General features: G+C 29.7%; 2 protein-coding genes across 3 annotated transcripts in view; both read right to left on the bottom strand.

The window, feature by feature from the left end:
• Window positions 1-399: 399 nt before the first annotated feature.
• Window positions 400-3180, bottom strand: LOC116777896 (protein SERAC1). The gene has a single exon (XM_032671688.2). It carries the CDS (start codon window positions 2900-2902, stop codon window positions 656-658), a length of 2247 nt encoding a protein of 748 aa, XP_032527579.1. The 5' UTR covers window positions 2903-3180; the 3' UTR covers window positions 400-655.
• A 3051-nt stretch (window positions 3181-6231) lies between these two features.
• LOC116777583 (forkhead box protein F1-like) overlaps window positions 6232-15902 on the bottom strand; it is a 101157-nt gene continuing 91486 nt past the window's right edge. The window contains exons 2-3 of one of the 2 annotated variants that reach the window (XM_032671213.2): window positions 7798-8069; window positions 6232-7592 (exon numbers count right to left, since the gene is read on the bottom strand). In XM_032671213.2, coding sequence (XP_032527104.1) covers window positions 7819-8069 — 251 coding nt within the window. In that variant the 3' untranslated portion in view covers window positions 6232-7592; window positions 7798-7818. Of the gene's footprint in view, window positions 7593-7797; window positions 8070-9456; window positions 9553-15902 lie in introns of those variants that run through there. The other variant, XM_032671215.2, reaches the window with a different exon arrangement.

The raw sequence follows: 15902 nt of genomic DNA, 5'->3' as shown, positions 1-15902 counted from the left end.
TATTTGCGCCCTCTGTATTTTACTTTAAGAAGTTTTAGATATTCCTTACAATCTTGTAACTAGTTCTTTAAACTTTTTAAAAAGTACCATACTTCAAAGGTAGATGTCGCGTTTTGTGCTTTAGATTAATTGTTGTATTACTACTTACTAATTTCTTGCTTTCCATCTATTTTATTTCCCGTTTAAATGTTGTATTTGTATACCTATTATTATATATATTAATATTGCATATGTATTGTTAATACATATTAATAAAAACGGTCATCTCTTTCATTGCTTTTTAAACCCAGACGCAAAAAAGTATGCAAGTTTGACATCGACATTTCTGTTTTCTGCTGGTTCGTAGCTTTCAATATATATATGTAATTTAACTTAAAACGGGATAAACAAACAAAACTATAGAATGAAACCGTTTGTTTATTCTCAGTAACAATAAAAATATTTTTAACGACTACATAAGAAAGTTTGTCTTGAATGAGAAGAGAAAGAAATGAAAATATATAATTTCACTTAAAAGACGTGAAATTATTGAAATATGTGATACGATACTTTTATTAAATAGGTATATTTCCTAACAGCCTCGTTGTTATTCAAGATATATAGATATATTTTACAAAAATACTTATAAAGACGATGTTGTATAAAACACTGTGAATTATGTTATAACGTCATCAGTGAATGCATGAAGTAAAGTTTTTTCAATCCAGTGTTGATTTCCATTTCCTTGATTATCTTCCAAATTAGTTTTTAACAAACCAAATTTACTTTTTACAAGAGACCAAAAAGTGTATATTAGTCTTAAAATGTGTGAGTCCGTGTGTTTTAATTGAACTTCACAAGATGACACTCTTAATAAAACATCTAATACTGTTGTATATAGAATTGATTGCCTTGTAGCTGGTTTGCATATTGACAGATGGTCAAGAGGCAATTCATAGAATACACCACGACCTAAGTCAGCTGAAAATGATTCTACAAAATGAACAGGAACTTTGAAAGCTGTTACTAAAGTTGGTTGTGTTTCTGCAAAACTTATCGTTTCCCAGTTGAACAAATCTGCAAATTTTATAAACTCATTATGCATTTTAAGTAGAACTGGTGAATTTTCTTGTAATTGTTTAACATCTTGTGAGGGCCAAAGAATTGCTGCTGCAGCTCGAGGCATTGTTGCTAAGGCACTTCCCTTATGTGGAGTGCTGTAAAATAACACTGCTTTAGTTTTTTGACACAGATTTCCAAATCTGGGTTCACTCTTTTGTGCTGCATCTACCAATAATTTTTTTACTATAAGACCACCCATTGAATGAGCCAGCCAAACAATACTTTTTTTACCAACTTCAGCATCAATTAAAACAGAGCCAAGTTCTTCAGCTCTCGATTCAATATCCGCATTTTTTAGAGGGCACCCCTCTAGCCATTCAGAAAGTTTACTCCAGTAGTTGAAACCAAGAATTCTCAAACTATCACAATCTTGTGGTAGCCAATCTTTAGGCCAACAATGTGTATAATTACATTTATCTTCATCTTCCTGTATTAAAGCCAGACGTTTTTTATTTGATGTATATTGTTTGGTACTGCTAGGTTCCCTCTTTGCAGATATAGGAATATCATGTAAAACTACTTCTAAATTTGTCAGTAAAGCTTCATCATCCAATTCCTTCAAATCCTCTAGAACTTGTTGAAGTTCAGGATCAAAATATGTTTTGGAGAGGTTGTCCTTTTCACATGGATCACATTCAACATCAGAGACGGTTACTTCAATAATACCAACAGGTTCTGCACATTTTTTATCTCTTTGTCTCCAAGTAACAAATACACCTCCTCTCAAACCATGAACAAGCAATATATCACAATTATGATTACTTTTGGTACGATATAACGGATGGAGCAAATATAAACCTGGCTTATAATGGTATTCACCTGATAAATTTGCTAAACAAACAGCTGATGAACTTGCCAATCTAATATCACGTGACTTTATTAGTCGAGCAAGCTCTCCTATAAGACCATTCTCATAAAAATCTTTTAGTAGGCTAGGATACACACTAAGAACTGTCAGTAACTTGAGAACTGCAAAATCAATTTCAGAGTCATTCCTGTATCTCAACATTAATTCTGCCAATTTTGGAAAAATACCTAATTCTTTCAAAGCAGCAACAGAAGAGTTTTCATCAGAAGTACTATCATGAAATAAAAACAGATGATGATGTAATGCATCAAGACATAAAATACAAAGTTGTTTCTCATTAATATTATCAGGTTTTGCTGGAACACTATCCACTTCAATCATCTGATCTTGAATATTTAGAAAATATTTTGATAGAAAGTACTGAATACAACTATGTGGATTCAAAGCTTGAACATGACTTATCATGTCTCGCAATTTATATGATAGGAGTTCAGAAGTATTGGCTGCTTTTCGTATATGTATTGGAGGAGGTAAGAAGTATCGTAAGTCACATGCAAAAGTTCGCGCTAGTAAAACGGCAGTATTTTTATCAAGGGCTTGTGCTATTTTTAAACAATCCCAGATTTTATTATTTTTAAAAGCAGCTAATTGGTCTAAAGCAACATTTCTTTGTTCTTTGTTTCCATGGCGACAGAGCCATAATAGCCTCCAAGCCAATGAATGTTTTAAGGTCTTCCATATTCGAGAAAATCCCAACGCATTAAAACTTTTTTTATCTCTTTGTGTTTTCATTGCAGCCTCATACGAAGGATCATCAATATAAATATATTCTGCAGTGAACTTTTTCTCAACATCTAACACGTTTGTGTTTATTATATTTCCAATACGTTTGTTCGTTTCTTTTAAGTGATAAAAAATAATAAATACACCCCCACTCACAATAGAAGCTTTTTTTAAAACATTTAACATATATTTTAATCGATCTTGAAACATTATATAATGCTTTACTAGTGATTTAATTTCAAGTATAAAAAGAAGCTAGTATTATATAAAAAATTTAAAATAATTAAAAGGAAAACATTGCTTAAATACGAGAGCAGCTGTCACAATTCTGTATTCATTCTGACAGCCAAACTATTGGTACCATTTAAAAATATATTTTTCATAAAAATATAATTAAAAACATGTTATTTCTCCATTAACCAATCTTTTTCGAATTTACTCTATAGTCTATATCGCATATCCAAAATCGTATTATAATTCTAGCTTGAATGAAGTAAATAAATACGTTTAACGTTGACATTAGCAAAATATTTTTTAATTCAATTCGAATGAAGTTCCAGCTTAATTTTTAAAAATATGATTTTATTTTGTATATTTTTTTTAAAATTTCAATATTATTACCTTATTTTGTTATTAACACATTGTGTTTAAATGTACCTATTTTTTCTACCTAACGGTCTGTAACTTTGGTGAACACGCCATCTCTTAAATAAAAGGTGAACTATTATGTATATCGCTCTTACCAGAATTGCAAGTGAATACAGATGTCGTGTATGTCGACGTTTTAGATGTTTCTTTATAAATTATATTTAAAAACTATATGTCCAGAAACGTTAAATATAATACTACATCACTAAAATTATATGTGTACTATATATATATAAAACATCTTATTAAACGTTTTTTTTAATACAAAACAAATTTTAAACACGAAATTGTCATAGCATAAAAACAGCCGATTGTCCTTTATTTAGAAATTATACGGTAACAATAAATTTATATTATTAATCAAGGGCAGTCCAAAAATAGTTTCAGAAGCAGTTTATTTTGAACGAAGAGTTTTTGCTCTGATAGTAAGTTGTTAGAATTTCTTTAACAGAAAACACAAAAATAGTAAGCGTAACCGTGACCATCGAAATCTCATGAAGACTACTTGGCCATCAGTGTGGTCATCCATGTGGCTTTTCTGTACTTGGACTGGCTGGAAAAGGGTCATTGATGAATATTTTGATAACTAATTTCTTATAGTAAGTCAAACATTCACGTAGTTCGTCGGATGGATTTCTGAGTGCTTTTATAAAGACAAACCAAACGTCAACTTTTTACTCAGCTACTCCATCCATATAAAGCAGTTTGAGGATCAACATAGGACTTAATAGGACTATGTTATTATTGTACACATTTTTCTGACTTAGGCATAACTTCGGAATGTTTACTTGAGTACCAAAAGTCGAATAAAGTAGGTAGGTGATAAAATATCGAACTATTAAAATTGGCCAACTGGCTTACGGGTATGGTCTAAAATTAGTTTTCCGAAGAAGTAATTTACATTTCTGAAGTACGCCGACCCATTTAAAACAATGTCATTATTAGATTTTTTGAAATATATAGAAAATAAAACCAGTGTTTTCTAATGTTTTTTTCGGTTCGTCAATATTTGACGACTTGGATTTCAGATGTTGTTGTGACATATGTGTTTTGTGTTTAGTATAGTGCGTGAGGCGTAAGCTGAGCTTTGCATTTGTGTGAGTGTACACAGATCGTGTAGGTGTGATGTCAAATTTGTGCGTGCCACGTGCTTTTCTGGGATGGACCGATTTATACTGCTTTTACTCGACCCCGCACTTTCCGCACTTCACCCTTTGTACTGATAGTAGCGTGACGTTATTTAATACTTAATAATTAGTTTTTGTATTATATTTATTTCTGACATGTAAATTTAAATAACGACGTAAAAGAAATTTTGTATAATTTAAATTGTTATTTTAAAGACATTAACGACAAAAAATATAAAGTGAGGAAGAATTCGTATAATTTTTTAAATTCATATAGTATCATCACATAGTATTTACATCTAGCCCACTACAAGCTTTGCTTATTTTATTTAAAATCTAGAATACCTCTCCCACTTATGTTATGTATGTAATTAAAAAATAATAAAATTTAATTCTAAAAGTTTTTAGTCTGACTCTACTTTTACTTTCACTCACCCAAATGCAAAGCTCAGCTTAAACTTCGCGGACTATACGTAATTATTTGGGAATATAATTTAAATTAAACTTTTTGAAAGTAATTGATATAACTTCTATAGTACTTTTTTTTTAATAATTTAAGTAAATTCTATAGTTAGATAGTGAAAAGTCTGATGATTGAATACATTGATTAAATTCCATATATTATACTGATATGCTTAATAGAGAAAGACAACATTTCAGAAACAATAAACATTCTATATTTGTTTTGATCACCAAGTCAAATAGTGCATAAATTGGTTATTGATCACATAGAAGAAATTTATTCAATTTACAAAAATATTTTGTGATATTCAGTTCTTTCTTTCTTATGCAAAAGTTTGTTTTTATAAAGTTTTTTACAAGAGTGGGGGTTGTGTATGATGATAATTTTAATTAAAGATAATTCATTATTATTGATTGTTCACGCTCTGTTATTGTAGTAAAAATCCTTTTTGTAATTAAAAGTTATTTACTAATTTTAAGTGCGGTCAGCTTTTTGTTAAAGTGTATTTTTTTTAAACTATTATATTATTCTCTTCGTTGACACAAATTTAAAATATTGTTTTAAATAAATGTTTATTTAAAATTGCATAAAAAGAGACTGGTATATGTTAAAGTAAGTAGGTACTTACCAATAAAGGAGAGTTAGATATTACTGACCTCCTCAGGACTTGAGGCCATAATTTGGAAAATGTTTGATATTTAAAGAAAATAAAATTAATAATTGGTAGGTATTTTATTCAGGTACATGTAAATTATAACAAAAAAAAATGTTTACTTAAATAGGTAGTTACTATGTAAAATTACAAACAACATCAGAGAACTGGTATTGTCGCACTGGTCTGAAAATACCGCGCCTAGATTATTGTCCTACGGGATCTCTAATTTTTTATTTAGAGATACTGAAGTTTCTGGCGTTTCTGTTTTTATTTTACTTCTTCCCGTATAGTGCAGGCTTCATACTTTCTGGATTCCATGACTACTTTCTCTTTATTTGGCATAGATTCATTATTTAAAAACTAAAATAAAATAAAGTTAAATTCATCTAGGTGTTCCAAGGACACATCATATATAACTTTTTTTGTAGAAAGAATAAGTTATCGAAATGTTAAACTTCCAAAAAATTTTGAAAAGTTTATAGTTTTTACACTAATACTTACGGTAATATCCAACTCCCACATTTAGATTTAAAGCAAAAAAAAAACAACAAAATATGTAGTAAAAATTGTATGTAATCGTTTTTTTAAATAGTAAGAAACTATTATTGAAATAAACAATAAGTTTGTATGTAAAGGTTTTGTGAATTACGTGAAAAATAAATAATCTTACAATAATATTTTTGGATGAAGTAATTTATTAAAAGAAACAACTTATCGCTACAATACTATTTGGTACAATTTTATCTTATCGTAATTTAGTTAGTCTCATCATATTCTAGGTTGTTAGTGGAACGTTTAACCTATGTTCACAGATTTGGCTTATCATTGTATTCCATGTAGTTTTAATGTTTAAATGAAGTGATGAATAGATAATTTTATATGGTATTCAAAAGTTTAATCTAGTTAGATATATTTAAATAGTAGTAATCATTTCTAAAATATTTTTTCAAAGGCGACATTCTTAGTAATAGGATGTTATTAATTTTAAAATATAAAAAACTTACGGAATAATAAAGTTATATAATAAAATTCTATTTAAATTTCGAAACCCTATCGAGGAAATACAAATGATTAAATATAATGAATATTGTCTTTCAAAGTAACACCTTTCTAGGTTAAACTTTATGGGTTGTTATAAAACCTAAAAAAGAACTTAATTAGAAAATTATTTTGTATTTAAAAAATTAGGTACGAAAGTTTATTTATATTTATCGGTTTTGTTTTTTTTACGTATTATTTAAGATCATTACGTATCAAAATGGCGTTTTGTCGTACTTGCCACTTTGATCTCAAATTTGGCCTCTTTGGTTAGGAACTCCAATTTCAAATTTATACAGCTGTTTAATAATTTGTTTTTCAAAAACCAAAAGTTACTTGTCAAAACAAAAAAGTTACTTGTACCGTGAGCATTTGGTGGACTAGTACCGATGTTGTTCACTTCAGCTTTTTGTAATCTGATCAGACGATCGTGGCAGATTTGTATTGTCAGCAATTGCAAACCATGATTGAAAATCTAGCCGATAAACAATCGGGGCTGTTCAATCGCCGTAGCCCTCTAATACTTCAGGACAACGCTAGACCACACACTACACAACAGACAATTAGAAGTGCTTCAATTAGAATGTACATCCACCGTAATTCCACCGTACTTTTACCCGGACCTTGTTCAACAGATTACCATTTCTTTTGAAATTCGGATAAGTTCTTGCAAGGGAAAAAATTCAACTCCGATAAGGCAGTCCAAAAGTGCTTCAAAGGTTTTATTGAGACCCATCCGAATGGTTTTTTAGTAAAGGGATCAATGAACTTCCAATGAGATTGCAAAAGTATATAATAAACAGTTATGGTGCAGACTTCGATTAAATAAATACACGTATATTATATTTTGAAAAAATCAACTTTAGATTACTCCCTTACAAAAAACCAATTCCATATTTGATAGAATATATATATTCTTTATTTCTTCTTTGTCCAGTGTTGTAATTTCTTGAGGTCCATTCATTTCAACTGTAAAAATTATAAATTCTTATCAATAAATGATTTTTTAATTATTCAACAGCGAAGTTGTCTCAAGAGAATACTGATAATACTGCTTTCATTGTAAATACATATTCAGCTTCTTAAGCTACGTCGTGAAAACGGACATATATACTATCCATATTTCTATATTTATAACATTTAAGACATTCTAAATATATGTTATAATACTAACCATAAAAAATAAATCACATATTTACATAATGTGATTGTAATATGAATGTACTGGTGTCGATGTCGTTGGCGTCCCTGTAGAGGAGGTGATGGCTGTTGTTGGCGGCAATGCTGGCAACGGGGTGGGGGGCTTACGTTCGGGGGGTAGCGGCAATGATGAAGGCAGATGGTGACCGAAGCCACCTAAAGTGCTTATGGAAGAGCCCCCTAGAGATCCGCCAGAAAGCATCTGACCGTGCATACCACGCATTCCGGCAAACATTGACGCAGCACCTGCGGATAAAAAATATAGCTTTGAGTACATGGGTAATATTATTAAATCTTAATAATACAATTATTTTTTAATTATTCGCCAAGCAAACATAGAAACAGTTTTTTTAATTCCTAATTGCCATAAACTAACTTTGAGAAGTCGAAATAAAAAGAAAGGTATTTACGTATCTTAGTGTACATGTAGGTTCATTACATATAAACAAAAATACGGGTGCAAAAACATATACATAGAAACTTATAGAAGCTATAGAAGCATCCAGAGCTAGAAGGCATATAACAAGTTTTATCTTGAATAAGTAAATATAGTCTAGATACAAATGTTTAATGGCTAATGGTACCATATCCTTGTCTCGCATATTTCGGTTTACGAAATAGCTGTTAACGGGGGCTGGCGATCGACTGACAACGCGTTGAATTACGTTGTTCATAAAATATATACATTGAGAATTAATTTTGTTGATGCGGTGCTATAATTGCACGAAGTTCCCATATTTCAAGTCGCCTGCCGCACGTCTGTTGTCGCCCACGTGCGCCCCACGGCATCTAATCGCTTTAACTTAAACAAACTACCCAATTGGTTCGATTTGGAAATAAATTCTTACTGGGAGCTTAGACTATATTAGAATACACGTGTTTCAAGTAATATGCTTTCTGAGCGCTGAGAAATAATATCTATAGAATATATGAACTAATTTAAACTTTAGTTCGTCCAAAGTAACGAGTATTATAAAAATTTCTAAATGTTTCATCAGATACACGACAACATAATGGATCTAAGAGTTATTAACATTCCATGTTCATTCTCTAAAAGTTCGTCATCGCTTTTGAGATCGTATATTTACTAAAGGGATGAATGGTTACATTGCCCTTAATTGTGGTGTTGACAGAAGGTCGTTGAAACGGAGCTGTGGTACTTATAAAAAGATTAGTCACATTTTAAGTGGCGCTTTCAGGTATTTTTCATAAACAAATGATAAGTGAAGCGTAGGAATTCGCATAAATCGCAGAGCTTAATATGTGTTTTCAAAAAAATGTACAATAGCCAGAATTTGCAACTACGATAAATTAATTTCGCCAGCGAGTTATGTGAATCCTGAATGCCGGTATCTCGATGTTTATCGATCGCAGACAGATTGTTTTCTTTAATGTCGTTGTAGCAGTAAATGCAAGTTTTTATATTTCTGAAGACAACACCCACCTAATGAAATTTCTTATGAATTTAATATTAAAATTATAAAGAATTTAATTGTTAGAGCACAATATGCTCCATTCTAATGTGTAATTTGGCATTAAGGATTCACGAGGACGCAATATTCAGAGGTTCTTTAAAACGTCATTTGTATACATATACGACACTCGCGAATGCTAAATAGATTTAAATCGGTACCTGATATTCTTTAGTTTATTTTATAATATTTAATTCAGGACCCTGATGCAGTAATATCGTGCCGTCGAAAATCTGAAATTGCGCCTTCGTTCCACCCTAAATAGAGAAACAATCATTAAAATTTGTTTATAAATCATTATTATATTTAAATTATAGAAGAATACTTTATTAAACAACAATATTAATATACTTTATATGATTCGGTTTACAATAATATTAAAACATCCTTGTTAAATTTTCTATTATTATATTTCTTTTTAAAATGTTATTGTTAACAAATTATATAAATACTTTACCTAAGTTACTGAGGCAATTTTATGCAGTTACAAAAATTACTTTAATATACTCACAAACACGTCAAATTACAACTATGACAAAGGTAAAATTTAACTACATAACAAAGTTTACATCTGTTGTCAACATTAATCAGAAAATGCTCATAAACGGATCACTGAGAATAAACATTTTATCAAGGTTGTCGTTCTTAAAAAATATTTTTGAATTTTTTTTTTTAAAAAACTTGACGGCCGACTTTCAGGCAAGTCTCGAAATACCTATTACATTTATAAAGATCAAACGAGGAACAAACGTTCGGAGATGTAAACAAACGTCTGTAGTCGGAGGTACGGCCAGTCCGCCGCCCTTGCTCCCTCCGACAAATGCCATTATCGATGTGTAAACTGAAATACATCACCACTCCTGTCTACATTTATTACTTTTTTTGTTCCGAGAATCACTGGTTTGATAATGTTTAAAGCGCTATATATAATTTATAATACGAAAGAGAAAAATTCATTGACTTCTGATAGAGTTTTCTAACTGCACTGAATTTTAGATCCTGCCTTGATTTTAATTTACAAATTATGCTGTTAAGCAATAAGTAGGTTGTATAAGTCTATAAACGGGTATTTTAACAAAATTTTGCTATTTGAAAACTCTATTATTGACATTTATGTAAATTTCGTCAACTATAAATGCGATACTTTTCGACATTAAAACAATTGTCACTTTTATGTATTGTGAATGGTCTTTAATGTATAACTTGTACAATCTTAAATTATAGCTACCAACGTGTACGTACTTATTATTTTTGGGTTTAAATAAAATTTAAATCCATAAAAATAGAAAGAGTGGCAGCGGTTCCTCGGAACATTTTTGTATAATAAATACTATTTTATAAATACATTTTACAATCAAATACTGGTTTCATAACTACCTTTGATATTTAAGAAGTTCCAGGTACATGTTCAAATATTTTAATTAGTTATAAGCTATTTTAAAATACTATACACTTTGAAAACCTTACGTCCTTGCTTTGGATTGATAAGATTCATTGATCATCGATGCTGGAGCTGTTGCACAAATGCACATGTGACCACAGATTTTATGGCATCGTAAGGATGAGCTTCTGAGAAACGTCCAACGCACATGGTAGGTAATAAACGGTCTATTATTCGTTTTGATCCTCATTTTTTATTACTTATATAACCCGGCCCATTTACATATGTAAGAAGATTAGAAACTATGGTTAGTCTACCTATTATTTAACATATTTAAACTTTTAATAGTGTGGATGTGTTTACTTATAAAAATATTATTTCATATTTCAAGAGAACATAAATAAAAATGTATCATTTCAAATATTTGATGTTAATTTTAATAAAAAAATAATAACGACCTATTAATTTCTTTGCAAATATTCTTTGTGTCCTTTCATCGTGAAAAGTAACTTATTTTCGTTAAAATACTTTTGCTTCAGGATCAGGGAATCATAAAGTAAAGGTGTATTTTATACACAAAGCACTAAGAGGCTTTCTCTTTAATAGTTCAATTGTGACTTTATTTTTCACTTCAGATTTGGTATCACTGGGAAATTAAGAGTTTAGGAGCATGTTATAAACTTAACTTGTTTAAGCTAAATAATAAAAATTTATATAATTTATTTGGATTTTACTTAAAGTTTTAGAGTTAGTTCGAATTGACTTTAATAATACTGATATTAACAAATAATTAATCAATAGTTATAAAATAAATAATTATATTTGATAAATGTCTTTTTATTTATTGTTCACTGACCACTAGGAGAAATTTTAAATAAAGAAATAAAGTTTATTTGTGTATTACAAAACCACACAACAAATAAAATCTAAAAAATAATATTTTTGATATTACTTTTGTTAAATTGTCAACAAATTATTTTTCTATTAGAAAAATAATATATCAATAAAACATGGCAACTAGTCAAGTCAACTTTGCACGGCGCCGGGATTTTTAAAAATAGATTTTTTTAAAATATAATGCTTATTTTATTGGAGAACCAATCACGTTTTACAGACTACAATTAATATTAATACAATATTAAATTTTAGCACTTGCGCCACCCGGGAGGGTGTTCTTACAATATTTTGATCTTCAGATGACATAATTTGTTATCAGTTATTTCAAAATCAATACATAGGCGGAGTTTAAACCTCAACGCCAATAACGTATTATATAATACTAGGCACTAGCCCCGGCTTCGCACGTGCTCTTTACAAAAAATATAAAATAGCCTATTTAATTTTGAGAATTATTAAACTTATATTATGATAACTTTCACATGGTACGCCCGATTTAAATGATTTAAAAAGTAATTTACAGATAGTGATGTAGGCTTGAAAACGAAGTAATTTATTTTGATAAGACTTAATACCGTATTTATGTAAATGGCTTTCCCAATAAACGCTTTAGGAATGCTAATTTTTAAAGTTGCAAAATGGATATAGTAAGTTATCCTTAATGTAACATATGCCACCCTTGACTTTTCTATAGACCTATATAAGATACACAATTCCACCTTATATTATTTTGTTATATCTAAAAGACTTTAGACAGAGTTTTCGTCAAAAGCTCTCAGACGGCTCATGTTTTCCCGACATCTACAACAAATATCGTTAATGTACATACAAGTTCATACAAAAACATAACAAATTATATACTAAAACCGTTCTCGAGAATTACGCTACCGAGTGGTGATAACTGTTTGATAATTGATGATATAATATAGCCTTCCAGCCACTTTCACATTTTCTGTCACTTTTTCTGTGAACCCCTGGTATAACTGCATCTAAGTAGGTATCCTTTATGTTATTTATTAAGTTGACTCTAAAAAGTAGTTTTTAGGAAGCAATTTGTTTTAATTTGATTTTTTTAATATCCTTCCTTGTATGTTTATTATATAAACAATAAATAAAATAGTAAATTAACTAAATTTTGTTTTATACATAGCGTCCAGCTTCAAATGACTCATTGATTGAATAGAAGTTATTATTCTTTAAATTGCATCTGTACTTGTTATTGTTATCAGTTCTTGATTGTTAAATTCCGAGTTGCACTAACTGTCAATCATACTTAGTCTTTGCTTAGGTTGTTTGGGATATTACTTATAAATGTAGTAAGTACACTAAGTTAGTAAAGTTGTTTTTACTAGAAAAAATTTCAACTGTGGTAGCTAATAAATAAAAATTAGCCTTTTAATAAACCTTCTCCAGTGCTATTGGGCAAACTTTGTATTAAAGTTTTTTCTTACGTCACAAGAAAACTCTGAAAACTTGTTGCACCCGTACTGGGGCATCAAAAACTACTAGGGAGCATATCGATGGTAAATTAATATAGCATAGCAACAGTTTCACTTTCACGGGAGGCGTGAGCCGTCAAGACCTCTATACATATTAACAAGCACAACACATAACATGAAAGAGTTGCGATTATACTCAAAGGTGATGGAGCCTACGAAGTAGAGGGAACAGAGAAGGAAAAATATTATCGATTTTTCTTTAATTGACTAAAAGCATAGCCATGAAAAAATAAAATAACATTATTGTAAATGGATCCCATTTAGAGGTTAGGATAAATCACGAATCAATAGTTTTTATTATTTTAATTGGCTAGTCTTTTTATTACTATTTAAATTATGGATTTACATGGATTGTTTACTTTTAAAATTATTTTAGGATTTATAGTTGTTCAAATCTAAAATGTGCGTAATCATAACTTGCTTAAGCACCCCACCTGCCTGAGACTGTGGGGAAAGCGTATTTAACTCCAGCAGTCGATTGGTGAGTTATTTTTTTTTATTACTTTGTAAAATAATTTTAATTTTTCATTTTAAGTTATTTTACCTTGATTGTTAAAATTGCATTTTTATGTAACTAGATAATAATTCCAGCAATAAATTAATTGTTAATTGTAACTTTTATTTTTATTTAATCAATTATTTATTTTAGCAATATGGAGAAATCCAATACCAGTATTGATGGCCCTGAAGGAATCATCGGTACTGGTCTTTTTAAACAATTTAAATAGTACTCAAAATCCAACATATATAATATGTCCTATAGTAAATATACTAGAATTGTTTATTTCGTATTTTCTACATAAGAACAAAAGGTTCTTGTTTATTTGATAAGAAAAATTGTAAGATATATGATGTTTTTGTTGCCTTATATTTTTATAAAGTTATTAATAAAGAAATTCATTAACGATAATTTAAAGAAGGTAAATAACCTTGGGATCTACCAATGAAAACTATGGAGCTATGGAGCTTATTATTGATTTCTAGATTACTACTCTCACAATTTTTCAAGTTAATAAGGCTTTTGTAATACACGACAATAAATATTTGTACCTTATCGTATCGCGAGATTATTAAGAAAAATTTAAGAAAACATAAATGTTTGTTTTAACAAATTAAACCGATGCTAGAGTTCGAAAGTATATTATTATTTGACTCCAATAAAAGTTTCTTTACATGCAGGTAACGAGTAAACTGCAAGTGAAAAAGAAAGCAAGTAAAGAAAAGGGGCTGGGCCACAGCGGTTTAGTGCAGCCTCCTACTGTTTTTAACTTACTTCCTGCTGTTGTTGATTGCACTCGCATCTCTTTTAATTTATGGAGTCCTGGTAGGATTGTATACTAAATCGTGTGTTTTTTTTGAAAGTCATACTGAAAAATAATTAACTTAATTATGAAGTTCATTTTTATTAACTAATCTATCTTTCTCTCGTTTTTATATTATATTCTATAAATATTATTAACATTTAATTATTATTATTAATTTGCTCGTTATGAGGTGACATACATACAATATTATTAATTAATGGAGAAAGAAATATAGTTTTGTGTAGAATACTACAAAAAACATTGAAGAAAAATAATAATTCCAGCCATCAAATTAACATTTCCTTTTGTCTTTTATAATTTATAAGCGACGACACAAAAATAAAACAAAATTAAATTATATATTCTAAATAGTATTAAGAAATAATTAGTTTTTTTATTTCTAAAAAAAAACGGAGTTTATTTATTTTCTTCATTCTCTTAAAATTTCCAAAGGTGTGTTAAAATTTTTGACAAATAAAATATTATATGTCGGCGCAACGACATTTAACAAACCATTATAAAGGGTAGTTATTTCATATGTATAGTTGTTTCATATGTATTTCACTTTAGAGGGTAGATGTGACATAAACAATGTCAAGGCGTTAGTAATAACTTTAACAAAATTATTTTATAGATCGTCGTACGATTTGTATTGAAGGAAAGTAAATGACAATTCGTATCGTGATTTGTAATATGTAAAGATAAGTTATTTTGTGAGTTTTAGTAAAACACAAACTTAAACAGTAACCATTTTGTAATCAATGTTATTCAATTATGATTTCTTTAAATTTTAAATGGCAATATAAAGTTTAGTTGGTTTAATAATTGATTACGAAAACATTTTGTAATAATTACTGTTTATTTGAATTACTACGAATAATCTTTGTAAGTTATTATTTAAAATTAAGAGTAAATGTAATGACTCCACGAAAACCATTTATATTCGGAGACATCTGTGGCGAGGACACGGTGGTGTGAGAGCTATCCAGGAGAAATTACTAAGTGTTAGTTAAAGTTGAAAATAAAGTGGTGTGAGTAAGTGAGAGTGCTTTATTGGTGAAAATGGATAACCTGATAGGTGGAAATAGTGTTATGTGACGATAACATCGCTGACGTCACAGCTCCTAATAATCAACTTGGACATGGCTCTTCGACATCAGAAGCGGGATTACCCACTTCTACTCGTCCATCTGACAATACTGGAGGCTCTGTTGCAGGGGTAAATACCGGATTATTAATTTTTTAAATGCTAAAAGTGATAAAGCGTATGTCGATCGTATTCCTGGTCAACCAGAAGCCAAAATTAAAATTACTGATACCTGCCATCATATGACCGGGACATGAATGTTGGAATCAGAGAATGGTGTCAACATATTACAACTGCAATGGAAACCTATAACTTTACTGATTACGAAATCAGAATAAAGGTCCGGATTCTACTCAGAGGACGCACAAAGTTATGGGTTGACAATTGGTTAATATTTACAACAACGTGATCGGAATTGCGGGATGTTTTGATTACGACT

This window comes from Danaus plexippus, chromosome Z (assembly GCF_018135715.1).
Source record: "Danaus plexippus chromosome Z, MEX_DaPlex, whole genome shotgun sequence".
Classification (NCBI taxonomy): domain Eukaryota; kingdom Metazoa; phylum Arthropoda; class Insecta; order Lepidoptera; family Nymphalidae; genus Danaus; species Danaus plexippus.
The sequence above is the reverse complement of the archived record's forward strand: the minus strand, read 5'-3'. Positions and strand labels throughout refer to the sequence as shown.

Coding starts and splice junctions, on each gene's coding strand:
- LOC116777896 (XM_032671688.2), bottom strand. CDS start 2,902: ATGTTTCAAGATCGATTAAAATATATGTTAAATGTTTTAAAAAAAGCT.